Source organism: Hoplias malabaricus, chromosome 11, assembly GCF_029633855.1.
Source record: "Hoplias malabaricus isolate fHopMal1 chromosome 11, fHopMal1.hap1, whole genome shotgun sequence".
NCBI classification, from domain to species: Eukaryota; Metazoa; Chordata; class Actinopteri; order Characiformes; family Erythrinidae; genus Hoplias; species Hoplias malabaricus.
In genome coordinates, this window is record NC_089810.1 from 23,092,240 (window position 1) to 23,120,216 (window position 27,977).

The 27,977-nt window shown below is 40.2% G+C and overlaps 1 protein-coding gene across 4 annotated transcripts; it reads left to right on the forward strand.

Moving 5' to 3' along the window:
• Positions 1-471: 471 nt before the first annotated feature.
• Positions 472-27,874, forward strand: nup93 (nucleoporin 93). Of its 4 annotated transcripts, XM_066684807.1 has the most exons (23): positions 1,284-1,544; positions 2,177-2,293; positions 3,648-3,835; positions 4,924-5,041; positions 14,871-14,933; positions 16,091-16,219; positions 19,099-19,173; positions 20,389-20,481; positions 20,601-20,740; positions 20,914-21,046; positions 21,300-21,463; positions 22,044-22,209; positions 22,374-22,467; positions 23,465-23,656; positions 23,952-24,078; positions 24,487-24,559; positions 24,664-24,708; positions 25,013-25,129; positions 25,234-25,352; positions 25,500-25,617; positions 25,714-25,797; positions 25,978-26,106; positions 26,398-27,874. In XM_066684807.1, exons 3-23 carry the CDS (start codon positions 3,657-3,659, stop codon positions 26,506-26,508), a joined length of 2,469 nt encoding a protein of 822 aa, XP_066540904.1. In that variant the 5' UTR covers positions 1,284-1,544; positions 2,177-2,293; positions 3,648-3,656; the 3' UTR covers positions 26,509-27,874. The 4 variants fall into 4 exon arrangements, with proteins under 4 accessions (XP_066540905.1, XP_066540906.1, XP_066540904.1 ...); XM_066684808.1 differs by lacking the exons at positions 1,284-1,544; positions 2,177-2,293 and adding an exon at positions 472-494; XM_066684809.1 differs by lacking the exon at positions 2,177-2,293 and having other exon boundaries at positions 1,283-1,544; positions 21,306-21,463.
• The last annotated feature ends 103 nt before the right edge of the window (positions 27,875-27,977 follow it).

Consider the following 27,977-nt stretch of genomic DNA (forward strand, 5'->3'; position numbering starts at 1 on the left):
GTGTGTCAAACGTCCCAACTTTTTTGATAATTCTTTACCTACAGTCTAGACAGGTATCAAAATACCAGTTGTTTATTGATAAGACAAATTTCCAGGGAGGACTTCGAAAAGGTCCATTTTCACATACCTCACTACTGTGGAAAAACTATGCATTTCTTGGCAATAGTTGTAATTGCAAAGTTGTAAGACGCTATGCAGAGTATTCAGTAAAGCAAACTGCTTGTTGATATGTTTAATTTTTGCTGAGATATTCCATATTTCCATGTTGAAAATTTGATTTGCGCCCCCTAGTGGCTTTCGTTATGAATTTTTTTATGTGCTTAGGAAGTGCTGCCATGGACATACCATGCAAGTCTCATGATGATAGGACCTTGTTAAGGTCGTGAAACAGATGCTGACATTTTATTGGCCGATGGCGGCCATGTTTTTTCGAATATGACATCATCCTCATTGAATCTCTTTCAGGACATCACCCACTACATGCATACAAATCGGTATGTTAATCGAACAATCCTGTGAAGCGTAACAGATTTTTTGTTGTTGTTATAGCGCCCCCCTAGGCTTGCAGTTATACAACCAAGTACTCATGTCTTCCATCCCTTGTAGGGATCAAGCATGTGAAGTATTGTAACATTCAGGCAAAGCGTTTGCGAGTAATAGCTGCATTTGTCTGATTTTTGGAACGGAAGCTCCACCCCTGTAATTGGGCGGAGTCTGGAAGCCGAGAAGTGATGAAATTTTAACTTTTTTTTTTTTATAATTATTAAGTTTCAAGTTCTTAGGACTCTGCTGATACCACATATGTCCATGTTGGGTACATTTCCAGGGACTAGTTCGCGCCTATGATGCAAATTAGCTCAAAATCTAAGTAGGCTCAAAATCCCGCCGGAGTAGCGGAAGGGTTTACTACCATTTGACCAAACGGCAAGTCTGTAGGACCTACGGTTTGGGCTGCCCATCGCGTAGAAGAAGAGGAAACGGAACAAAAACAATCGGGCTCCAGCACTTGCAGTGCTTGGACCCCTAAATACGAAAACAAAACTACATAGCACATCTGAAATAGTGGGTCAGAAATAGCACGTGTAGTGAACTGTTATGTTTTGTCATTCGTAGGTTTTTCAATAAAGTTATTGAGTGCGCGTGCGCGTTGTGTAGAATTCTGAGCCAATCAGCGCTGCCGGTGAATAAACCGGGAGTGAAAGAGAGTCAGAGAAAGGCTCTATCTCAAATAGCTCTCTACTCCCTAAATAGTGCGCACTGTGAGCTAGGTGAATTTGGATTATACACAAAAAATATCACGTTATGTCCAAGACGGCATTGTTTACATTTAGAGAATAGAGTAAATGTCTGATTTTAAAAGATTATGTGTGGTTCTTTTGGGTCTATTTTTATGATACACGTAGTGCACTAAGTAGGGAGTAGGGCGTCAAATTGAGTAGGGAAATTGAGAGCAGAGACCAGCGCCGCGGGAACTGTGACTGAAACACTGTTAGGAACACACACAAGAATAAATAGTGAGATTTTGGACCAGGGATATTAAAGAGGTAAGCGAAAACGTTCGGTGATTATTATCGAGATAGAACTGGTTGTGAGCTCAGTGGCAGTGTGTGTTTTATCTGTGAAGTGAATCATGTGCTCTTCGTTAGCGGCGGCTGCTCGTGCGCGGTGTGTGGAGACAGGAGCCGCCGGTTCAGCTCTGCGTTTTTCTCAGACACCGTTCACCAGCTGTAGTCAGGTGTCCATAACGTTAAAACCCCAAAGCTAGCGAGTACATTAGTTGATAAATATTAAATAAAGTACCGTCGAAATTATGAACTAACAAACTCGTTAATTATCGACTTATCTGGTTAACTAACTCGAACCATTTAATGTACTATATAATGAAAATATATTTGCCTAAATAACTGAGTAACTCGCCATCTAACAAACTTACTGCCGAGGAGGAGGAGGAGGAGACGTGGTGCTGAACATTTAATACAATAACAGACATAAATATTAAAAAGACAAATAACAAATGTTTTTGTGTACAGATATTATACCTTTCCATTCAGTGTGTGGCTCTAAATAACATATAAACTATAACACATAAGAACAATCAATATAAATAATTTAGCTTATCGGTTCCTGACAGTGTATAACCAGAGCGGATATTTTCTGTCCTTACCGCACCTAACAGAATCATTGGGTTGAAAAAACATTAAAGCAACTCGTTTACACCAGACAGCTCATCTTGACTGAACCAACAAGGATACATTTTCTAAGAAGAAGCACCTTTACCTTTGATCAACCAGAGGTAAATATACTTGATAAAGAAACGGCATATTTTAAGTATACTTAAATAGTCGTCTGATAAGACTCTGCCCCATGTGATGTGATTCACAGGCTCGTTATTAATTAATCTCGTTTTCTGGGTTTAAATTATATAAAAAGCTGTGCAGATGAACTCTATGGTCTTAAGTGCAGCATTAAGAGATGTTCACCTTTCTGTGAGTTTATACGTTTGTTCTGTGTCTGTGCTCCAAAGAGGGAAATGTTGAGGATAAGCTGTCAGAAAGGATAGGAGACTATAATTCTTTTTTCTCTCTCAGTCCCTTCAATGTGCAAATGTAAACCAAATTCATATTCCTATATTTGGAAAGGTAAAGAATCATATATATTGAAGTGCTAGTCAAGAGTCGGGGAGAGAGAACAGCGCACCGAATCTCGCGGGATCCTTAAGAACCCGTAGGACACTGTTTCTGTAAATATAGATGTATTTACACCTTTAATCGTGTCTGCGGAGATTTTTTTCCATCACCTGTCTTCACAATACAGTAAATAAACAACAAAAATCAGGACTACTCAGAGGTGTATTTGTGTTGTAATAGGGACAGACTTTAGATTTTGTAAAATGTAACATTAGAGCAGAGGTTCAAGAGTCTCAGCAACATTTCCAGACATAAAGAATAATTTATGATACATTACCTTAACAATTTTAAACACATACTTTGAGAGTCTATTGGACTTAACCCTAAACTGCACTCTGCTATGCATGATGTAGGGACAGTTTCAGGAAAGGTGTTAGCTCTGACCCCTTGAACATTTCAGCCCTTATGTCTTTCGGGGACAGGGGGAAGACTGCAGACTGCAAAAACTAAATCCCAGGCATTTTTGGCGATTTAGAAGTCCTGGTCAGACGTGTTTTTTAGGTTCCAAAAAAGGTCTGGGGAAAGTATGGTCATCCTAGTAAACCCCTGAACTACTTAGCTGAATTAAAAAATAAGCTGAAGTATTAACCATACCAGACTGGTTAAAATAATTCAAATTGGTTTTAAACATGCTGCCAACTGACCTTTATTAATATTGTCCTAACCGTGTCTCTTAATAACGTTGAATGCAGATAGTCGGCTGGCTTGGCTGCACAATGATACACAATGTTGACTAATACGAAATTATATTTTAAATATCTTCTTTTATATAATATCTTTGACCTGTGTGCCTGTCATGTCTTCCCTTTACTTACAGGGGGAATACCTATACATAATTTTGATTATTGACGGCGTAAAGTTTGCAGCTGAGGGATCCAAGAGCATTTGGGTCGTACAGTTCAAAATTTTGAAGCACACTTTGTTAAAAAGTTATGTCATCATTGTTTTGTATGTTATCAGGTGCTGTAGATGGATGCAGAGGGCTTCGGGGAGCTCCTGCAGCAAGCAGAGCAACTTGCAGCAGAGACAGAGGCTGTGTCAGAACTGCCTCATGTTGAACGAAACCTTCAGGAGCTTCAGCAGGCCGGAGAGAGACTCCGCTCTCGCACCCTTACACGCACCTCTCAGGACACGGCTGATGTCAAAGCGTGAGTTCTCATTTGTGTCCACCTTCACAGCGTGCTTATGACTTTGAGTGACTTGCTCTTTTATGCCCAGACAAGTGATAAAGAATAAAATATATATAAATAAAATATGTTAAGGTGGAATTAGGCCACCATGAGTCAGCAGAACCACTTTAGGGTTCATTGATCCTAGATTTATTTGTGAACCCACATATTGTTAGAAACCCTAGCTGCCCCCAAGAACAGGGGGTATCTGTTCATGCATTTTTCATTCTCCTGCATACACTCACCTATTTGTTGAAAATACGTTGATGTATGGCTCGTCTACAAGACAATGGCAGCAAAAATTGTGAAAGTCCAATTAAGAAAGATTGAGCGTTGCACCTTGGTGATGTTTCTGCTTTTATTACATTAGAATTATTTTAAATCTGTCCATTTCTGTTAAAGTATTTTGATATTATTACCCTTTTCCCACATCTTGGTGGTGAATGGTTTTGCTCCACTCAGCTTTAATAAATGCGTTCATCTTTTTATAAGAAAAGATTTTTGCACTGCAGCCCTGATAAAATATAAAAGTGTGTTTTTATGGACAAGCGGTTCATGCTGATACAGTATGATGATATTCTGTGTTGACATTTTTCATCCCCAAAGAATAGTTACTCCTCTATTTGTCCTTATAAATAACCCCTTTTACTGATGTCTTTCCCATATATAAATGTAGTTGTCACATTAATTATTTCCTGTTGAAACACTAGTCAGTTGAACAGTCTTTATGAGGGATGAATTTTCTTCCAAAATGTACTTAAATATTGTTCTCTTGCCATCCTGAGCCAAACCAGGCCTGATCAGCGTTTTTATATATAGCACTGTTCGATTTATGATACTGATTTCCTGATAAAGCGTTTCAGATTCTGTCACTGGTGCTGTGCAAAACCGCTATATTTCATTTTATGACAGTTTCTGTTTTTTCCTGGGAAAGCTTGATATTCCCATTTTTCCTTTCCAGGACTTGAAAACACTTCACAGATTTCTCCTTGTGGGATTTTACCTTGAATAACACTAACTTGGTTGTAATAAGGTATTAATATACTGATGTTATCTTCTCCCTCCAGCTCTATTCTTCTGGGCTCCAGGGGTTTGGACATTTTTCATATCTCACAGCGCCTGGAGAGTTTGAGTGCAGCCACAACTTTTGAGCCACTGGAACCGGTGAAGGACGCAGATATTCAGGTGAGGGATGAGGATTGATGTAGAATAACAGAGAGTTTAGTAATATTGGAAAACCTGAATTCTTAGTATTCGCTTGCCTGAGATTTTGAGTGTAAAGCACTTTTAACAAATGTCACACACACACTGGTGATTAGGGTCAGAACATTCAAACCTTTAACAGCAGGCAAGCCTCCTTGTGCCTAGGGAGCATTTGGAAGTTGAGTGCCTTGCTCAAGGGCAAACCAGCCATGGGTGTTGAAGAAGGAGAAAGCACTGTTCCTCAGCTATCCCAGACCTACTTTTTTTTTGGCAGATATAGTAAATCATACAAGGGACATTTCTGTCCCAAACCCACTTCTCTAACTTTAACTTACAGCTGCTGATGCTTGCATTTGTGACATTAAATGTCGCAACCTACATAGTTTTGTAGACTTGTGATATTGGGTCAAAGAAGCCCTATTGGGCCTGAGTTTGTTCTTGTTGCTTTCTGAGACCCTGATATGGACAAAAGTATTGGGACATACCTCCAAGTCAATGAATTCAAGTGTTTCATTCTGTACAGTTGCCATTAGTCTGCCTTTTCAAACTTTTGAACCTCATGAAAGAATGTTTCTTATAAAAGAACTCACTGAATTTGAGCGTGGTTTTCTATTACGATGCCAGTGTTTCTACAAGAGAATTTGCAAAATGTATTTGGTTCTAGATATACCACTATGAATTGAGAGTGATATTATTGAAAAGTGTATGCCTTTAAGAGCTAAACTAACATAGCCACAAAGCAAAGTTCTAAACCTCATCCTAAACCCAACCTAAACCTTCACCTCTAACCTCAACATCATCAAACAGCTTTGGGAGGAACTGACATTCGAGAGAGACCCTCTCGACTAACATTAGCATCTGGCCTCATAAATGTTCTTCTGAATGGAGTGTGCTAATATTCCTCCGGACACACTCCAAAATCTTGTTAGGGCTAAAAATGGAGAGCAGAATTGAACTTTATATCTGTGAAAAGTACATAGATGCAAGTTTTAAGCCTCCAGAAATGTTCTCGGTTAGTTTTTAAAAATTGATATCTCTTTGTTTAAGTAGGGATTCTTTGCCTTTGCTGTCTGACGAATCAATGGCTTTTGTCATTATTAATGGTTTAAGTGAAAATGTCAGAATTTGCTAGTCCTACAGACAAGACTGTGGGTATCAGGATATTTCCGGTTTGTCTGATTTCTTTTCCACGGGAATAAATTCCACTGCACTTTGTGTGAGATGAATAAAACAAATATATATTTTGACTTATACAGGTACAGAATGTTGTATTCCTTTGCATTGAAGTAAGACCAAGTTAAGTTCTTCACAATTCAGTACCGTTTGAAAACAGTGTAGCTCCAAACTCCAATCTCTACACACATCTATAACAACACTACGAGCAAGCTCAAGGCTAAAGCTGCCCAGTGTAAAAGACACGATACATGCAAATAACTAACATTAATTCAAGTTCAGGAACAGGCATATCTATTACTTAGACTGTAGTTTGGACAAACAATCAACAAAGAAATATCTTAAATTGTTCAAGGGAAAAAGTCATGTTTAGCTGTTTGTTTATTTTCAGAATAGGGCTGGGCAACTAATAAAACATTAATTGAAATCAACATTCAGGACTTCTATTCAACAATTTCGTCTATATTGATTATATCAATTTTTTAACAGTTTGCTTTTTTTTTTCTGTTATGTCCCCACTGTGTTCATGTGCTGTCCCTTTAAAACCACGCTACCAAGCTGTAGTCACATTATTCTGCTCCTACCTACCACATGGAAGCAACCTAAACCCAGAGACCGACCAAGAGACTCGAGCAGCTGATACCAAAGAAAAACACAGCATCTGTGGTTTTTACATCCTATGTTTTGATTATAATTAAGACAGTCAAATGTAAATGCTGAGAAAAAACAGTTTCAGTGATATCAGCTTTGTACACACTTACTATTATAGTAGTTCATTCCCAACAAACTAAAACCCCTAATGATTCAACAAAGCGTCTTCTGTTGCCGGGCAGTAAGAGAACATTGACATTTAAAAATCTTAATGATCATGAAGACAATCTTTCTATGGTGCAGCTAAAACCGTGGAATGAACAGCATTGGTTGGTCTATACTTCCTCAAAGTTCCAGGGTTTTGAGGTCCTGAGTTCAGTCATTGCCTAATGTCACTTTCAGGAGTTTGCGCTGTGTTTGCATTGGTTTCCTCCCACAGTCCAAAAAATATCAGCAGGTGGACTGGCTGTGCAAAATTGATGACAGGTTTGGTGTGTGTGTGGTGACAGACTTGGTTTGTACTGCCCTGCATAGGTGTGCTGTCCTCTCCAGGATGTGTATTCTGCCTTGTGATGTTGTCTTCTTTCAAACAGCTGATGTGTGGTGAGCATGCCAGCGTGGATTGGCTGCTGTTACATCATTCACATTGGTTTTGGTTGAGGTGACTCCCTAATGTTCCAAAGATTGTAATGTTGGGTGTCTAAAAAGGGCTAAAAAAGTGGAAGTGGAAAAAGCAGACTGGCTGCAGCCCCTTAATTCCTTTTATCCTTGCCACTTCACCTACCTTTGAGTGCCAATTATGTTTCTTCAGAGGCACTTCTGTTACAAAGCAAATAGAGAGAACTAAAAAACAGCTTTTAGAGTAGGATTGGACTGGATTATATCAGACCTGGCTTAAATATCTCTTTCAGTGTGTGTTGTTATTTTAATTGCCATTAAATTTCACATTTTCTTAGCATAGTCAGATGCATAGTTTTTTAAACAAATAAAATTAAATGACTGGAAACCCTGGACACAGAACTGCTCACCAGTTGGTTTTTCACATGCAGCACAATCACCTGTGATTCAAACATGCAGAGTCTGGGTTTACATGGAATCCTCCGTAAAACCTTTCTCATAGTATATTTGAGTAATTTCATAGGAAAGATGAAAACTTGAAGAAAAGCTGTGATTGCTCAGTGCTTTTCTGATGGGCTCCCAGACATGCCTGATTGGCTTACATCACTAGAAATGCCGAAATGTACCTTTCTTTTAGTTGGAGGCCCTGACACTGTAGTCCTTAATTCTCATCAGTATATAATTGATAACTATCTTCTATTATAACACAGTTAGCTCCAACCCTGCCATGTGATTGGCTGAGAGATGTTCTAAGTGTGCCAATATTACATGTTAAGGGCACACTGACTGAAGCACTTCACGTATGACTCTGCCTTGTGTACATGTAACATAGCAACAACGCCAGTGCTTACAAACCAGTGGTGGAATGCCTAGACTTTTCAACCAACATAAAACTGGTTGTTTCCTTTCTTGCACCATATTTTGAACAGAGTTATGTAGCCATGGACATATTTTCCACTTTCCGATTTGAAATGGCAAGGAAATAAAAACAGGAAAATGCTACGTCTGTGGATTCGGTGAATGTGTTCAGTGCTGCGAGAGTTGAGGTGCATCAGCAGGACAGCTCTGAAGCCATACTCCACATACCTAAGCATATATCATTAAGATTTGAACCCACTGTAAACAAGGGATAAACAATGACATATACTGACTTTATCCATTTATCTCTTGCTCTGGCGCTGGCCTGATTTAAACCGAGAGCAGCTCTGAAGAGCAGCCTTGGTTCCTGTCAAAACTTGAATTATGGACAGTTTTGCTGGCAAGCACCAAGATTCAAGAATCCTGAGTGGAACCAGTTCAAGATCCGGAGTCCATTGAAAAGGGCAAAAAGGAAAGAAGGAAGGGAACTGTTTTACTCGTAGAATTGTTGAAATACATTTTTTTGTCTTCTTTATTTAAAGCCCTAACAATAAATGGCAATAACGAACTGTGGTATAATTGCAATAATACATTCAAGGACATCAGGTCATCTTATAATGTGAGATATTGACACTGGTGACAGCAGCACATCATTGCCAATCTCACGTTATTGCACAAACTTCAAGTTTATTATCGCTTAATTATATGTGCCATCTTTATTTCACACCATAGTGTTCTAATATAATGTTTATCCTCTCACCTGCACAAGAAGCCATTATGGGATACAGTACCAAGGTGGGCCTTGTGTGCTGTCTGGCAGTACCTGAGTTGATGGAAACACCTTTAGTTAATATAAGGATTAAGAATAAGGATTAATAAATAATATAATATCTGCAAATATTAAGAAGCTATAACAGTCGATATTACTGGTTATTCAGTGTGAATTTGGCTATTATCCCAGCCAGTTATGGTAATGTAATATTCCACACATGTCTGGAAAATTCCTGTTTGACTGTGCTGTTTTTGTACATCACGTCTGGACCGTTTTGATCTGAAGAGGAAAATCACAGGCTTCAGTTAAAAGAGAAAGTCTCTTGCAGTGATGTAGTGGATGAGTACAGATAATATGCCTGTTACTGGGAAATCAAGGCTAGTCATGCTATGACACAATAGTGACCACAGAGGGTATGAAGTCATGCATCTGACTGTTTGTTCTAATACGTTCGATGTGCAACCTATTACTTTTTTCTTTCTGTGCTGCATTCTCTGCAGTCAGTACCCAAGGAACTAATGTGAATGTATACTAGTGTTTTGTGTTGTGTCTGGCCTAGATTTCAATCTCACCTGTTTAAGCACATCACAAGTGTATGAATAATTACATCTAGACAATTTTCAAAGTGTCAGTCTTCTCCCAATCCTGTTCATCTTGCGTGCAATGGCTAAGCTTAGAGTGAGGGTCTGGAAGTAGAGCTAGTGGTGCGGCTCTTTCTTAAGACTTAAACCCAGACACAGGATGAGAGATTTCAATATGGAATATTTAATCTGTATAACTGTACCGTATGAAAGATTAGCCTCTGTGTCTATGTCATACATGCTTTCTTTAAGGCTGTGTCCTGCTCAGCACCAAGCAGCTGCACTGCTTGGATTTTATCTTATTTTTTCCCCCTAAATGTTACATAGTGAAGCGTCTCATTGTTTCAGACAGGATCATTGATAGCTTTGCTCAGTTTTGTTCTAGTTATGCATTTTTATAAATGTGTAACCAAAGACCTGTATTTTGTTGATTCATCAGATTAGCTTATTGATCCCCTGATGTTTTTGTATTGTGTCCTGAAGTTTCACTGCCTACCTCCCTCTCAAGCCTACACCACCCTCTGCCTCAGCCTAGATATTTCTGTGGTAGGGCCTGCCAGAGTGTGCCTCTTACTGGAAGTGCACTTAGTGCCTGGCAGTGAAGCTCTCTCTCTCTCTCTCTCTCTCTCTCTCTCTCTCTCTCTCTCTCTCTCTCTCACACACTCTCTCTGTGTATCTCTTTATCTCTCTCTCTCTCACACACATTCTGTTTCTCACACTCTTGCTCTCACTCTATCTCCATCTCTAATTCTCTCTCATGCTCTTCCCTCAGTTATTTTTTGTGAAGATGGACTGTCTTTGGTATATCACTAGTTTAATCACTTTTGATTTCATTTATAAATTAATAAGGTAGTTCACCTCTTTGCATCTCAAGTGGCTCTGTCAAGGACATTTTTAATACATTTAGAATGGAAACCCTTCCCTTTCACCTTTGAAACAGAATAGATGTAAAACATAGAGGAGTTGTTCTTAAAAGACTGATGTGTTTGTTTAGTAAGTAAGTCTGTTGAAAAGATGTTTTGAGGTATGTGTGTATGTATGTTAGGTTATTGTGCTGTGTGCTGCTCTCTAAGGCTGCTGAGCTGCTTGTCGGAAGACAAAGAAAATGCACACTGCTGATGAGGCGTAGCCGCTCTTGTCTTTCTGAGTGTGTGCATGCACGCATATGTGCATTCTGGTAAATTCGATGTGTAGCTTATATTGTTTTTATATAAGAGAAGACCTGTATTTGATATTTGGTTATATGGATTTAAGCATTGTGTAATGATGTGTAATTGGTGCTGTAGACAAAGGGTGGATTTAAAGAGGGAAACCTGAGTCAATTTGGGGCAAAGGAAAGGTTAAGAAGGACAGAAGAATGGACATTGGTATGATGCACATAAGCGAACAGTCAATGTATTGTGAAGCATCTCACTATAGCGTCAAGATGGCGGAATCTTTATTTTTTTCTGTTTTACTGTGTTTTCTCATCTCTCTTGCGTTCTGACCCCCCCCCCCCCATCTCTCTTTCTCTCTCGCTCTTTCTTTCTCTATCTTTGTCTCTGTCTCTGTGTGTGTGTGTCTTCCTATCTCTGTGTCTCTCTCGCACTCCCTGAGAGCAGCCCCTGTTGTCTGGTTACACTCAGTGATAAATGTAGCCGCTCCAGATCGGAGGGTGAAATAGCTGTACATGTGCTTGTGTATGCCCTGGCCAGCCCTGCTCCTCCGAAGCCACTGCACTCTTCTCATTAACTAAACATGACTCTTAAGAGGATTATTAGCCCAATTTCTGGACAGGATGTCGGAAGCCATCAGGAGAGAGAGAAAAAAAAATCCATTACCATAATTGCATTGCGCTAGGGGAGGGTGGGGGAGAGATGGAAGGATGCAGAGATGTATAAAAAAGGAAGAAATGAGTGAGACTGAAAGAGGAGGATGGCAGGGATGCTGGAGGGAAGAGGGAGGGGGTGGATGGGTGATGGATAGCGGCAGACGGCGGAGGCTGAATAATCGCTCCTCCCTGGTTTTCCCCCCCTTGTGTAAGTACCTACTTGGTACGCTCCACCTCCGACAATAAAGCAGCCCACAGGAGCCCTGCTCGTGGCACATATCTGGGTTCAGACCACTGGGCCGGCGTGGGGTGGGAGGGAATGTGTGGCAGAGTAGAGTCCGGGCCGGTGGCGAGCGAGGTCAGAAAACGCCCTCGAATGGCGCTGGCCCACTTCCTGAGCGAAGGGAGAGGAGGGTGCTGGCAGCAGCCACACACACCGCTGCTGGCTACCTGCACTCTTCCACCGACAGGTTGAGCCACAGCATGAGTAAGTATCACCTACACATTCATAGATATTTGCACATACAATTTGTAGCGTATCTACACACACATGTTTTATAGAGTCAGAAAGGTAGTTTTTGTCAGTTCTCTTATCTTTTATACTCAAAGAGCAAAATGTTCATGATCATGAGGATGAAGGTCCTTTTGCCACACAGGAAGTGGTGGCGTTAGGGTGGGGTTCCTCTCTTATTTATTGTTCAGAAGTGAAAGCGGAGAATTAATGGTCAGATTATTTTCCTCAGGTAACTCATCAAATTGCATAAGCGCAGTTAAAGACCATGATTGTATGGATGAGTATTTATTTTAAATGGCACTCCAGCAAGCTGCCTGTGTATTGGTATTTTTCCATAGTTTTGCTGTGTTCGACAGTAAATATTATAAATATTATATCTGTTTAATAGTTTTTTTTTTTGTTTTTTTTTTAAATAAATGTAGGTTGATAATCTGAAGTTGCTATTTTGTGAGACAGTCTACGCATTTAGTATGTGCTGTGGTCTGTGCACTGTGTAGCCTGCGTATAGAGTGTCAGCTGTATGGAACATGTATGCACACTCTGTATCCTACTATTACCCAACTCTTAGGGATTAGAGTGCGTAAAGGGAATTTTAACCAAAATGTGTGTTCATATACCATTCTACAAAATGTCAGCAGCTTCTCATATGGATTACTACACCCTTTTTCCACCTACGTGCCGTGCTCTGAAAGAGTCCATGGCTGCCTGGGTGTGAACTGCTCTCTTTGTGTGCCACATAGATTTTTTTTTACAATAAATGATTCTATATTTTTATGTAAATGAATGTATATTTAATTATGTACAACCAAATAGATTTTATAATGTTGTAATAGAATACAGTCCTATAATACGATCAGACTTTTGTAAGACAGAAAACCTTATTAACGTGATGCTGCTAGTGAGAGTAGCAAATGAAATATGTCTAGATCTTGCAGTTCCTTTCTCAGCTGATGCATGACCAAAGCAGCTGTATAAATGTATAACAAAATGCTCCATTGTGAATTGCAGGCATTCAGACTGGGTAGAACCTGTTCTATATTGAGGAGACTCATGGCCAGTGGATGGCGCTAGTGTATTCCATGGCCCTGCTTGGAGAATAGGGCCACAATGACTGAGCAAGAAATTAGCTGGACAGAAAAAGAGCACTGGGTCATTTTTAAATTATTTCCACTTTTCTTTTGGAGTGTGGGACTATGGAGGAATTGCTTGCAGTTGTGGCCCCTGAGATGACTCTAAGCAGCCATGTACTCCACCCAGCCCCTCTCTTTATCAGCCCTACTTCTTCATTCACACATGTCATTTAGATGCTGCGTTCCTCAAGTCACAATAAATCAATCCTCATTTGCAGCTGTCAATCACAGGGGTATTTGAGACACAGACCGGCCATGGGTGACTGAGGTTTTCAGCCCAGGGGGGGAGGGGGCTGGTGGAAGGAGAAGTATTGCAGTGGGGAATGGGGGGAGGGGTGGAATAGGCTCCAGAGTGGTCTGAAAGATAAGGAAGGAGCAAGAATGAATGGATGGATTGATACATTCATCAAATTTGGTGTTGAAAGATTTTGTAATATTTCAATCGTAGAAAATGCGTATGAGTAAATGCTTTAAGAAAAAAGTCATAGTTGACAATAATGATAAGGAGAGCGGAAAGGGGTGTGGTACTTGGTAAGAAGACAGGTCTCTGAATGAGTCAGACCAACGGATGGCACATGATCGTGGGTAGTATCCTTCATCCTCGGCTTCAGTGCAGCTGGTATGTAGATGCCTACTTGGAGGCTTGGTAAGATTTCCAGTAAGCGTATGGTGAGACTGTATTTGAACGCTTCATCATTCAACCCCACCCATCTGCGTTCTGACTCTCTTTATTGTAACCTCAAGGCTGACCACTGCCAATTGCCCTCAAATATGTGTACCATTGCCTTCCCCCAGCTCCCACTGTGCGTAGTGCAGATGGCTGTCTTGTGCCAGTGTGCGGCTCCGCTCTGAGAGTGAATGTGCTCATTTTGTCTGCAAAAATGGTTTTTCTATCTTCAGGCACAGCAGACGGGTTTTCACTGCTCCGTCGAAATGAGCAAGCGTGCGACTGCACGTATGTTCGCCCGCCTGCGTTGGTATATTCAGTGTATGTGTTTATGTTGAAGCCACACTTTCTTCTTCGCCGTCAAATTTGACAAATCTTATTGTGCCCATCTGTTGTAGTTTCCTCTGATGAATCAATCTTTTGTGAGACCTTCCTACTTTCAGCCCTAAAATGAAAATCAAATCAACATGCAGCCAAGTCTTTTAGGAAGTGAAAAGTTTTTTTTTTTGTATAACAAATCTCATATTAAAATATGTGGATTTTCTGTCTGTGGAAAAGATATGATGAGTCACGTAGACACAAAATTAATTTATTTCATAAATTAATGTTCTTTGGCATTCTTATACATAATGTCTTCACTGGTAATAGACAGAGGTTAGGTAAAGAGTTTATGGAGAGAAATCTTTGGTGGATATTATTTATATATTACTTAGGGAGCTTACAGTCTGCTAATGTGTATTTTTGCATAATTGTAGGTTGTCAAAGTGCGCAGATCTTTCCAGAACCTTCTGGAATATAACTGAAGCTGTTTTGATGCAGCCAAAGCTAGTCTGGTGCAACCATTTTTTTGAGAAATGGAATTACGGTTTGGCGCAGGGTCGATACGAAGCACGTTTTTTACCAGTGATTGTGATAATGATGGCAATTCTCCATCCCTGGCCTGGCCTGTGGCGTTCACACTCACACCCTGGAGGATGGAGAGGGAGAGAGATAGAGAGAGAGAGAGAGAGAAAGAGAGAGGGCGTGTGCTCTGCATGCGGAAAGGGGAAAAGTAGGTTGCAGTGCATTTAACCTCCAGGCCGTTTCTCTTGTTCCAGGGCTTTCTGAAAAACGAGAGAGACAATGCACTACTGTCCGCCATCGAGGAGTCTCGACGCAGGGTAAGTCCCTAGCTTCACTTCATGGTCAGATGATTTGTCCACCTACACTACGCTGACATAACTGTCAGGTCGGTTATTTTTCGCCAAAAACATAGATGCAGAAAGAGTTCATCGCCGTTAAAGCACAATGTTAATGATAGAATCCTGGGCTAGAGAAGGCTTTATGTCCCACCTGATTCTACCCATATGTGCTCCTGAGCATCTATAAAAATAGGAAGTGCCTACTTGTCATTAGCCCCCACTCAGAGTCAGAGAGTGGACCTCTGCCAGGTCAATATCCCCACTTAATCTATGCTGTCCTTTGACTTTGGAGCTGTAGCGGCACAGCCAAATGAAAACAGAAGGTAGAAGGCAATCATATACCTCAGTGTAAAACATAAGCGCTTTGTGGCAGTGTGGCTCTTTAGAGAGTTATGAGCTGGAAGCTGGAAGCAAAACCTGCATCCTTCAGAACGGTTGTCTCGTAATATTGGAAATGGCACAGAATGGCTGAAGATTTAGACTTGGCAGTATATAATTTTAGTGTATAATATTAAATAGTGCCTCATTGGTAGTATACATGCCTGCAGTTTTACTTAAAGAAATCCTTGCTTGCATTTCATAGCCTACTTGCATCCTTTCTTAATATGGTGGTAACTCATCACTGTGCTGATGTTATCTCTTCCCCATCTCACTCTAAAATAATTTGCTTCGCAGTTCAGAAGCAGGTTTAATTAGAACGCTCACAATTATCACACATAGATCCTTTGGGAGCAAGTAAAATAGACAAAAGGTCTTAGGATTCAATCAGGGTCTGGGCTAAATCCGTAGCAGGCGTGAAGGCAGACCCAGTTAGTGGCACACTTCCCTTAGACAGGCTTTCACAGTTAGGCTTCAGAGGACCAGACCCAGTTTGATGCTCTAGGCCAGTTTTTTTTTTCTTTCTGTGGCCTAACCCTGGAAGACATGGCCTGGAAGATTGCGATGTAATAGCCGTTAATGTTAGTGTACTGCAACCTTTCAGGTCCAGGCCGCTCCCATCTCACTCTGCCAGTTATTTTTAATGCGTCACATGGTGAATAACCTATTTATTCAATGGTGCTTTTGAGTCTCTTTCATACTGTTCTTCTTCCTTTCTTTTTCACTTTCCATCCCTCCCACCTCCCTTCATCTTTCAGACATTCCTGCTGGCAGAAGAGTACCACCGTGAGTCTATGTTGGTGCAGTGGGAGCAGGTGAAGCAGAGAGTGCTGCACACCCTGCTGGGAGCAGGGGAGGATGCATTGGACTTCAGCCAGGATGTGGAGGTGTGAAAACTCATGCACACACGAACTAGCATGCATCTCACATATACACATACACATTTACATTAACCAAACTGTGTATACAGCTACACAGCATCATACTCCAACATGTTACAGGAGCTGTGATGAAATATGGTTAATTTTGGGCTTTTTTGAATGGTTCGATATGTAATTTTCATGAAATGTTAAGAACTGCTGGGTTTTCAAACTGTTAAATACATTTAAAAAAAATGTGGAGATAAATTTTATACATACACTATTCAGCTATTACATTAAATTTACCTCCATTTTTCTGCGCTCCTTGTGCATTTTATCAGCATGGCTTACCATATTGGTGCACTTTATAGTTCTAAAACTACAGTCTGTTTTTTTGCTAATTACGTTATTAGCCCCTTTCACCCTCTTTTTTTAGTGGTCAGGGCCCCCATGGGATCAGGTATGTTTTGGGTGTTAGTTCATTCAATGCTCAGCAGTGACACTGACCTGGTGGTGGTGGGATTGTATGGTACACTGGTACAGGTGGATCAGACACAGCAGTATTGCTGGAGTTTTTAAAAACTTTGGTGTCACTGCTAAAATGAAAATAACCCATAAACCAAAAATATTCAGTGGACAGCATCCTTTGACCACTCATAAAAGGACTAGAGGAAGACCAACACAAACTGTGCAACAACATATGAGCTACAGTCTGAGACTTTACATCTACAAGGTGAGTCTAATAGGGTGGCCAATGATTGGGCACAGTATTTAAAGGCTCAAATAACACTGCTCTCTCAAATCTTCGTGTAGACAATGTACGCAAAGCAACACAGGTTTGAGCTGATAAAATGGATGATAAGTCTAGAAACGAGATCATTTTAATGTTATGTCTCATTTATGTATATGTACTCGCACTCATAGAATAGAGTATATGGCCGGGTATTATGCAGGCAGCCTCTAGCTGTGTGTGGCCTGCATGTGCACTACATTAGAACAAGATTATGAAATTAAGGACATGCTCACTCTAAATGACCCCTTCCTATAGAAATATATGATAATATATCTGTCATCACATAGACTCCATCACATGCTCTCTCTCATAATTCATTAGAGAAAGCACATTTTCTGATGCTGATTCAGTATGTATAAACTAAAGCTTCCTGCTAAATGGAACTTACAGATGACTTTAATAATGAAAATCACTGTTCTTGGTTGGTGAGAAAACTTTAAGAAAGAGGCTGAGCTTTCAATAAATAATTTTTCCCTCTATATGACTCATGAGGTTAGTGCTCGAGTGCATTGTGTGGTTCAATACATTGAGTGTAACTTAGGCTTGTGACATAGTGTGCAATACATCATCTTCCGTTTGCACCCTCTAGCATTTGGTGATTGACGATAGTAAGCAAGGGCCTTTTTCCAAAAATGAATAAATAAGCAAGTTTTTAGTTTGCATATCAGAAAGGTGTCATGAATATTGTCTAAAAGGCTGCTCTTTGTATACAGATGGAGGAGCCTTTTTGCAGAGATTCGAGGCTCTCTCCACTTACCCATTTCATCACAACACCAACTGTGGTAATGCCACAGAGGAGGCTGCTTAAACATGAAAATAGAATCATACGTATTTTTTCTTGCTAAGCTGTGTTGTGTGTGGTTGGGTATAATTGGTTTTGCAGCCTGTAAGTAATTTCTTGCAAAAATGCCTAAAGCTTGGTGGGTTAAGTTAGGCAAAATGCCAATTATGGTTGCCTGATGTTTTTTTGACTGTGTTGTGTGACATTTTCTTCTGTTTTTAAAAATCTCTGATGGAATCCCATGTCCGTCACTTAAGCCAGTGTTTGTTTTGCGTGTGGAAGGATACAGAAGGCGAATCCACCTAGTGCTGCATTTTTACTTGAGCTGCTATAATACATTTTACTGTTACTTATTATTCTTAATGTTTAGAACATATCTTCACTGTCTCCAAAATAACAACTTTACAGGAGAATGAAAGAACCTTGTTAAATTTCACTTTGGAAGACAAAGTTAGGTGATATTCAGAGTAATCTTGGAGCATTTCTATTGGTCCATTCCTCATGAAATTTGCACACAATGTGAAAGACAGATGAGGTGTTCAAATGATAGTAAAAATAAAATGGACAAGAATGGAGATGCATGTTTTTCTTTGAAAAGCAACAGTATGTCAGTGTGCTTGAAAATGTAACCTATTGTGAACACGCAAAATGGCTGCCATTCTTTTCTAAATGGTCAGAGACAGACAAAGAAAATACTGTTAAACATTCAATATGTTTGCCTGTTTATTTCACTGTGAGGGACAGACGTTTCAGTGTGTGTGTATTTTGTTTTCCTGGTCCTTTAATTATTATGTAGCAGTTAAATTTTCTATGTGTGACCTGCTGTTCACTTCCTGTGACAGGATCATCATCTATCCCAGTTTCCAGTCTGTTCCTCTTCTTTTCTTTCTGCTCACAAGTCACATTATTACTGTTGTCTTCCTTCTACATATACATTAATAAGCATCTTTGATTTTCTGAAGACTCATTGCATTTAATGGTGATTATTCTACTTATTGCATATCGTAGCTTTTCACCAGAGAAAAAACCTGATTTTTCTCCTTTTAAAGAAATAAATTCTCATTTGGCCTGAGGTGTGTTTGTGTACACGTACTCTCACTATTGAATAATGTGCAGTCAAGCGTGGGTTATGTTCTCCACAATGGCTTTCATGCAACATTGGTTGCTGCGTTTAGATTAAAACAAATTGGAGATAACAACACAGGCTCCTGCACTTGTCAAGCCCCCTCCCACACACACACACAATCTTGCATACATATGCACAGATTCACGTCATTGTATAATCCTACATATGAGTGAATTAAACAGACTCCTAATTTGTTTTTTATGCAGCCAAGTTTTGTAAGTGAAGTAGGGGCTCCTGGACGCAGTGCTCTGGACAGTGTGGAGGTGGCCTATGGCAGACAGGTGAGCAGACTCAAAAAAAATTTTTTTATTGTGGCTTGTAACTCACACACTCATTTTTTTTCTCAGAAATACTTCACAAAGCATTGCTATTCAGGGCTTTGCATCAGTGAAGCTATTTCCTTGTTTATTATTTTTTTCAATTTAGGGAATAATGTGGAGTAATCTTTGATTTATACTAAAGTTAACTTAAAATTCAATATTGTAATTTATCTCATTTGATCTACCACAATGTTTCAGGCTTTGGTCAAACTTTCCTGCATATTTTTATTAATGTCACTGAAGTTCAGTGTCCTAACAGAATCTGTAGCTATGGTTGTGAAGTTTCTTGCAGTAAAACTTGAATTTGTGGTGTCTGCATGCCATGGAAACTAATATATGCAGCAGAACAACTCAGCTGAAATACATTTTTATTCTTAGAACTTTGAATGTTCTATATTTTCTAAATTTATTTATTTATTTTACTTTGTAGTCATGATTTTTTAACCAATGGTGCAACTGGCAGTAAAACCATATATTAGCAACCTGCAGTTAGGTTTGTGGAAAAGTAGCTGTTTTGTGGTTATTGGTGGATATAATATAAAAAAATCACCTGCTCTGTTTTATTAAAAGGAATTTTTAAAAGGAACAAAGGAACAAATTGTCAGTGGCTCAGAACCTTTTAGATGGCCTTTAGAAAACACACTTGGATGTTAAAATGTATGTCCTACATTATGACATTAATCTTAGCAGGTGTGTATAGAGACTACCTCATGTTGAATATTCCTGGTGAGGTGAGCTCAGCTGGCTCTGAGCTGTTTTCCGCTAACCGTTGATATATATCATTTGGCCTGGCAAAATCAGGTCATGTTATGCAAGCCAAGCACAGTGATTGATCCAAAAGATTGATTGCTTGACAAGGGGCATTATGGGTAATCTTTCCAACCGTTCACAAAGAGAAAAGGCAATATTTCTCTCCCTCCCTCTTCGTTTTTTTATTTCCTTTGGGGTTTTTTTTTCAGTCATTTTGTTTATTTCACACAGTCAACATGTGCCGTCATATTGCCTGCGGGATCCTGTTCCTCATCTTTGTTGTCTTTTTCGATGACCTTCTAAATATTTTCATCCTTTTTGTTTTATTTTTCGTCATCCACCACTTCACTGCCAGGTCTTAGCCTACTCCGGTCTTTAGCCCTTAGTGTGAAAATGTTTATGTGAGCTGTCCCTTCTCTCCTTCAGATCTACATCTTCAATGAGAAAATTGTAAACGGTCACGTTCAGCCCAACCTGGGGGATCTGTGTGCGTCAGTGGCCAACAGCCTGGATGATAAGGTAAGACTCAAAGATCATATATTTCTCTAATTCAAATTCACCTTGTGGTCAGTGTTACAGTTAATATTTTATTAGCCGTTTGTGTAATGTTATGATTATGTGTGTGTGTGTGGGTATAGAATGTGTCTGACATGTGGCTGATGGTGAAGCAGATGACAGATGTGCTGCTAGTGCCTGCCAAAGACACACTAAAAAGTCGTGTTGCTGTAGAGATGCAGATGGCCTTTGTCCGGCAAGCTCTGACCTTCTTGGAGAACAGGTTAGTCAGAGAAGAATGCGGGAACAGAATAGATATTAGTAGATTTATTACAGGGAAAACACATATTCCTTATAAACATTACTGTTAATTTTATAAGGCTTAGATAAATGTAACTCTTATCATTGTTGTTTTTTTTTTTTTTTGTATTATTATTATTTATTTATTTTTTGCAGCTATAAGAACTACACTATGGTGACTGTGTTTGGGAACCTGCACCAGGCTCAGCTGGGTGGAGTGCCTGGCACTTATCAGCTGGTGCACAGCTTCCTAAACATCAAACTGCCCGGCCCACTGCCAGGCATGCAGGTACTGCGCAGCACAGCGGAATTTAGCTTTTCCAATACTGCATCGGCACACAACTCAGTCCAGCTCCACAGAAGCAGGACCCTACAGTAAACTATACACTTTTGAGTGTGCTCATGCACATTCTAGATAAGGTGGCAACGGATTCTCCCAGCATGAGTGAATAAGCTTCTTAGTTCTGATGCGTTGGTGAGAAAAGAGGGCAACTGAACGTAGTAAGACCAAAAGATGAACCCTGCTGTTTGTGTTTTTGGAGGAACAGGATGGGGAGGTGGAGGGGCACCCTGTGTGGGCTCTGATCTATTACTGCCTGCGATGTGGAGACCTGTCTGCAGCCATGCAGGTGGTGAATCGGGCGCAGCACCAGCTGGGAGACTTCAAGATCTGGTTCCAAGAGTACATGAACAGCCCTGACCGCCGGTGAGAAAACTTGTGTGTTTTTCTTACTTGTCCTACACTTATTAGTATAAAACCTACTTTGTTGCAGATGTACAGTTCAGATGAATCACATTAAAATCATTTTATACAAAGTAATTCAAAGGCTTGGGTGTCAGTGGATTAAATAACAACATTTGTGCTAATATTTATGATGAAGGAAATTAAATATGATTGCTATCTTTAGGCACAGTTTTAATGCTAAGCTGCTTTTAACATTGAGAAAACACATATGTAACAAGACAAAATGTTAATTTCCCTTAACTTTTACATAAACACCTTTTTGGTATATTTTCTCGCTAGCTTGTTTAATTCAGCATATAAAAGTAAAGATGTTTTAAAATGTATTGAAGTCTATACTAAAAGATTTAATGTAGAAAATCAACAAAAGGTGCAGATGCACAAAACCCAATGTTTTTAAACAACATTTTAAAATTGTTAAAAAATGTTTGATGTCATTGCATATTTGACATTGTTTGACAAATGTTTAGCTCAATATTATGACAGCTTCATTGCACTTATATAATGTGTGAAGAGGAATTAAGGTTTGTCTCTTGTCAAACAGTCTGGCTCCAGCTACAGAAAATAAACTACGTCTGCATTACCGGCGTGTACTACGGAACAGTGCAGATCCTTACAAGCGCGCTGTTTACTGCCTCATCGGCAAGTGTGACATCGCTGACAACCATGGAGAAGTCGCTGATAAGACGGAGGATTACCTATGGCTCAAAGTAAGACTCCATTAACTCTCCAGACTTGGCTAGTGCTTTGGAAGTTAGGTTAATTAGAGATTGTACTTTTATATTGTTGAATGATGCATAAGGTAAAGGATTGAATAGGAAGTAGGTTGGTGATGATGATTGTCTTGCATTAAACTTTATTCTGTCCTCTTTAGTTAAACCAGGTGTGTTTTGATGATGATGGCAGCAGTGCTCCACAGGACAGACTAACTCTGGCCCAGCTACAGAAACAACTTCTGGAGGACTATGGTGAGACTGATTAATTGATTTCTCGGCCTCCTTTCATTAACCAGTAACTGTAAATTTAGTATGTCAGAGCCCAGCTCTTGAGTAGTACAGTGTCTGTAACTGTTACACACTTGGGTCAAAACAAGCCATCAAGGCCATAAATTATCAGTTGATGGCTTGCTTGAGTCCCTGCTCAGAAGAAGCAATTCCGTAGGAAATTCTCCACCAGTTTGCCTGTCCCAGATAAAAAGTCTCTTTGTGCCTCTCTCTCTCTCTCTCTCTCTCTCTCTCTCTCTCTCTCTCTCTCTCTCTCGCTCTTGCTAGCCCTCTTTTTTCTCTTTCTTTGGCTTTAAAACTTCCTCTCACTGTATTTTAAAATGCGTTGCACTCTGTTCTTCTCCACCTGCCTGATGAGTCAGGCTTATCTCTGCTGCTCCTTCACTAGGCCACATTAAAGACCCTCTCTCGCTGATAAGGGCCACTGCACTCCCAGCTGCAGCTCTTTTCACGAGTCTTTTTAAAGACGGCAGCATGAAGTGCAGCCTAAATGAGAGGAGATTATTTCAGCTCATGCAAATGAAAAGAAAGCAGCCCATTTAAGCTCTTTACAGCAGAGGAGGTTTTCACCAGAACCTATTACTCGCTTAAAGAAGAAGCATTTGAATTTCCTCAAGGTGCAAATCCTCACCTCACTGGATTTACATGTATATGTTGTACATTTCATAGTTTTTCATCTTTGTAATGTTTGAGTTGACATTAGTGGTGAGCAATTTTTCCCCCCAATTTTTTTTTTTCTAAATCATTTTTCGTTATATTCCTCAATATAGATATTCTATATCTTTTAATTATAGAAGATAGACTGAAAGGGTGAATCCTTCAAGAAATTTGCATTTGGGCCCAGTAAGGGTGATTTGCTGCCTCTTACACTGGTGCTAACCAGTCATAGAAATCTATCCATGTGCATGTTGTTCTCAGTAGGTGTTGAAGGTTTAATTGCTGTTCTAATCATCTTCCACAGGTGAGTCTCATTTCTCAGCCAGCCAGCAGCCCTTCCTGTACTTCCAGGTGCTGTTCCTGACTGCGCAGTTTGAAGCAGCCGTGGCATTCCTCTTCCGTGTCGAGCGTCTGCGCAGTCATGCTGTGCACGTTGCCCTCGTCCTCTACGAGCTCAAATTGCTGCTCAAGTCATCTGGACAAAGTGCTCAGCTATGTAAGTGGGGGGTCAGATTCCTCTAGTTATACCGCCCTCTATACCAGCCTATGCACACATTCATAGATTTTCACTTGGCAGTATGTCCTCTGTATATTTGACATGTACCCAAATTTATACTAAAGAGCATAGAAAATGTGTGCAAGGATGATTCGTTTTTCTCTTGAAAACAGGGCTTGGGTTTAGTTCATCCAATTGCTGTTTTAAAAATCATTATAAATTTTTTGATTTCCCAAGGGTTTGCCTTGTCATTAGTCTTCAGTCTCCTTTACTTCTCTTTCCGCTGCTCTCTCAGTGAGTCAGGAACCAGGAGATCCCCCCATGGTTCGGCGGTTGAACTTCATCCGGCTCCTCATGCTCTACACACGGAAATTTGAGGCCACAGACCCGCGAGAGGCTTTGCAGTACTTTTACTTCCTCCGGTACGTACACCCCATTCAGCCTAATAAAGACCCTGTGAACCTGACCTTAGACCAACTTTTGGTTTGAGCTTTTTCTTGTTAAGGGCCAGTGGTTTAACTGGAAGTCATTTTGCCTTCTCTGCGAAAACTGCTTTTTGCTCTGAGAAGTGTTGAATAATTTATGAGAGACTTTTCAGAATGCACTCTGATTTTTGATGATGTCCGTGAATAATTAAACCATTTTCACACAGCAGGATCTGTGCAACCTGGTCAAGTGTCCAGACCCATTTTGTTTGGTTCTTTTACAAATACAATAATCATCTTTTGTTTGTATGTTGGCTTAGAAGAATAGTTCCATCAGTAGGTTTATTAGATTAAACACCTTCTTACTAATGCTGTGTGTGTGTTCTTTACGCTGGTTGATTGCAGGAATGAGAAAGATCATCAAGGTGAGAACATGTTCATGCGCTGTGTCAGTGAGCTGGTCATCGAGAGTCGTGAGGTAGGGTGTGGAGCAACTGAGCATGCTCAGACATTTGGTCCTTTAACCGTTGCTGTTTATTACACTGTTTCTTCGAATCCCTAACTTACCGTTTCCTTTTACAGTTTGACATGCTTCTGGGAAGGCTGGAAAAAGACGGAAGCAGAAAGGTATGCCTTTGGCTTTTGTGCTTTTTCATGCGGCATTATCTAACTTGCAGAGAAGCTGGAACAACAGTAATCATGCCTCTATTCAAAGCTTCCCCCATAGCTTTATTTCTACTCATTGTGCTCACTCACATTCATTATTGTACCCATTCAGTCCTACACAGCATTTAAAAATGTGCCATTGTTTCAGCCTTCACAAAGTACAGTGTTCCTTTTGTTCTTTTGGTGGCCGAAGTCTTAAAATACAAACGTGCGCTCTGAAATGCTGCCAGCCTCTAAAAAAAACGGATTGTGTGACTCCTTTCAGCCTGGCGTGATTGACAAGTTTGCCGGAGACACGCGGGCCATCATCACTAAAGTGGCCTTGGAGGCAGAAAACAAAGGCTTGTTTGAGGAAGCTGTCAGACTGTATGAGTTAGCCAAGGTGAGCAGAGCCATGACACAGGAGTTTGACCTGGTTGCACATTTAAAGCAGAAAGTGGTTTGTAAATTTCTGTATGAGATTATTTCTTGTCTTGTTTGTTATAGAACCCTGATAAAGTGCTGGAGTTGATGAACAGGTTGCTGAGTCCAGTTATTGCCCAGGTCAGTGCACCACAGTCCAACAAAGAGCGACTCAAGAACATGGCACTGGGCATCGCTGAACGGTAAGGATTTTTCCATTTTGACACAGTGCATCTGCGTTCTGAAGAATAAATTGTATCTTTCTAAAGCATCAAATGCTCAAGCCTCTGCTTAAGTCTCCTCCAGACACTTGAGTGGGATTCTACAGCTAAAGGTTTCTGTGCCCTCAGGTACCGCACTAACGGTGTAGCTGGAGAGAAGTCTGTGGACAGCACCTTCTATCTGCTCTTGGACCTCATGACCTTCTTTGATGAATACCACGCCAGCCACATTGACCTTGCCTATGACGTAAGTCTGGGTGTGTTTTGACAACTTTTTAAGTTTTGCTTAGCTGAACTGGTTGAGATTATTTATGGTTATCCTGTGTTGGTCTCCTTTTCTCAGGTGATTGAGCGACTGAAGTTAGTTCCTTTGAGCCAAGACAGTGTCGAAGAGAGAGTGGCAGCATTCAGGAACTTCAGTGATGAGGTAATGATGAGCTATCATCCACATAGGAATTTGGGAGTCACTTTACTGAAGAGCGTTCTTCAGAAGACTACATGTTATCCACTGAACTTGATAAGCGGTTGAGGATAATGAATGGTTTATGTCAGTTGCCAGTTGCGTCGTCCTAATGCTCGATCTCAGTCGAATTTCATCTCTTTACAGGTTAGACACAATTTATCAGAGGTGCTACTTGCCACCATGAACATTTTGTTCACACAGTATAAGCGCCTGAAGGGGGCGACAGCAGGTACACCAGGCAGACAGCAGCGACCACTGGAGGATCGGGACTCGGTGAGGAACATTTCTATCATAGCAAATTAAAGTAGAGCTGCAATAGAGCTTGATAGCCATTAAACATTTGTTCGTAAACTGAATCTTATATTGAATTACTCAGCGAAAAGCCAGATGATATATTTTTTAAAATATTATGTCCTGCATCTTTTTCGCTGATGTAAGGTAATGATCATAGAAGAATATCTGAGAAATTGTCATAGAAATATTACCTTATGCTCCGGTGCAGTGATCTATGCAGCAATTCATAACACTGTCATCACCCAATGTGTTCTACATTTATATGCACAGCTCCTTCGCAGCCAGGCCCGGGCACTGATCACCTTTGCTGGGATGATCCCATACCGCATGGCAGGAGACACAAACGCCAGGCTAGTCCAGATGGAGGTCCTGATGAACTGAGCAACAGAGAGAGAAAGACTGCACTGTCAGGCTTTATGCTTTCTCTCCTACAACTCCCAACTCCCAAGCATGCCCCATAAGCTTTTTGTTTGTCCATGCTCCATACCCTGTTTGAATTTATATTTGTATTTTTTTTCATAATTTTGAAATAATAAAAAACCCAAACTTGATTTTTCCATTTGTTTCTGTTTTCATTTTGTTCTCACACTAAACCCCCACCATTTTAAGACTTTTATGTTCTGTCATCTTAAATCCATTCTATTTTTTCTTTGTTTCGACATGAAGACTTCTATTTGATGTTGCACTGTTTTAAGCATCTGATGCCACCCAGAAATTAATCATATGACTAGAAACAAATACCCTCCACCCTGAAACATTCCACTAAATATTGCTATTATGTTTGATCTTTGCCACAAAACCATTCATTGTGTTTAACAAAACACAGGTGGTTGACCACAAGCCAGTTGTATAAAGGTGCATGGCCTCGTGGCTTTGTAGCACTAAGAGGTGCTATATTGTCTAAACTGAATTGTGCTTGGGCTTGCCTAGGAAGAAGGTATTCAGTGTGTGACATTGATTCTCTCAGCAGATGGTGAGTTATGGAGAAAACGCCTGTAGCGTACACAGATGGACATGTTGGCTTTGCCTCGCTGGGCTACATTGTCTCAGTCCCTTGATCACATCCAGCTTTGCTTTGCATTTTTAACGCTAGCATCTGGAGCCGATACACTTGCTTTACTGTTCACCACTTTCATAATAAAGTGCACTATATTACCTTGCATTTTCCTATAGACTGTACCTGGACACTTGCTCCAAATTTGGAGACACCCTTGGATAAAACTGTGGAAGATCCATTTCTAGTTCACTTAAGAAACAATGACTTTTTTTGTGGTATATATATTTTTTTGTATTTAATTATTAAACCTCCACAGAATGAAAGGCCTCTAGAAGAACTGTTACATTGGAAAGCAACAATTTATATCATGCAACGGTTCTCTGAAACTTTAAAATGTCTTCATGTGCAAATATCTTTGTGTCAGAAGGTTTCTGTATCACCTTTGGCACTTTTTGGATTCATTTTTAAATAAAAGCAAGGTTAATTAAGACAACTCCTCTGTCCGTTTAGGAATGGCTGTTTTAATCCTCTGTTAAATTCTTATTGTCAGCCTGACCATCATACGACCCTCAAGCAAGACGCCACTGAGTCAAGGGGACATGCACGTGTGTGTGTGTGAGGTGTGTGTGCTGCAGCTGGTGTTGTGAATCAGGCCGATGCCACACATCCGCGATAACCCGGCTATTTCACAACACCAGGGTGGCCCCACACCGCTACCATCAACACCGTGACGAAGAGCTACCTCAGATGTCCTCCATTTGCATAAGGCTTCAAGACCTTGCTGTAACTTTTTTCTTCTTTTAATAAAAATGAATAAATCTGAAATGAATACTTGGAAAACATGTGAAATTGT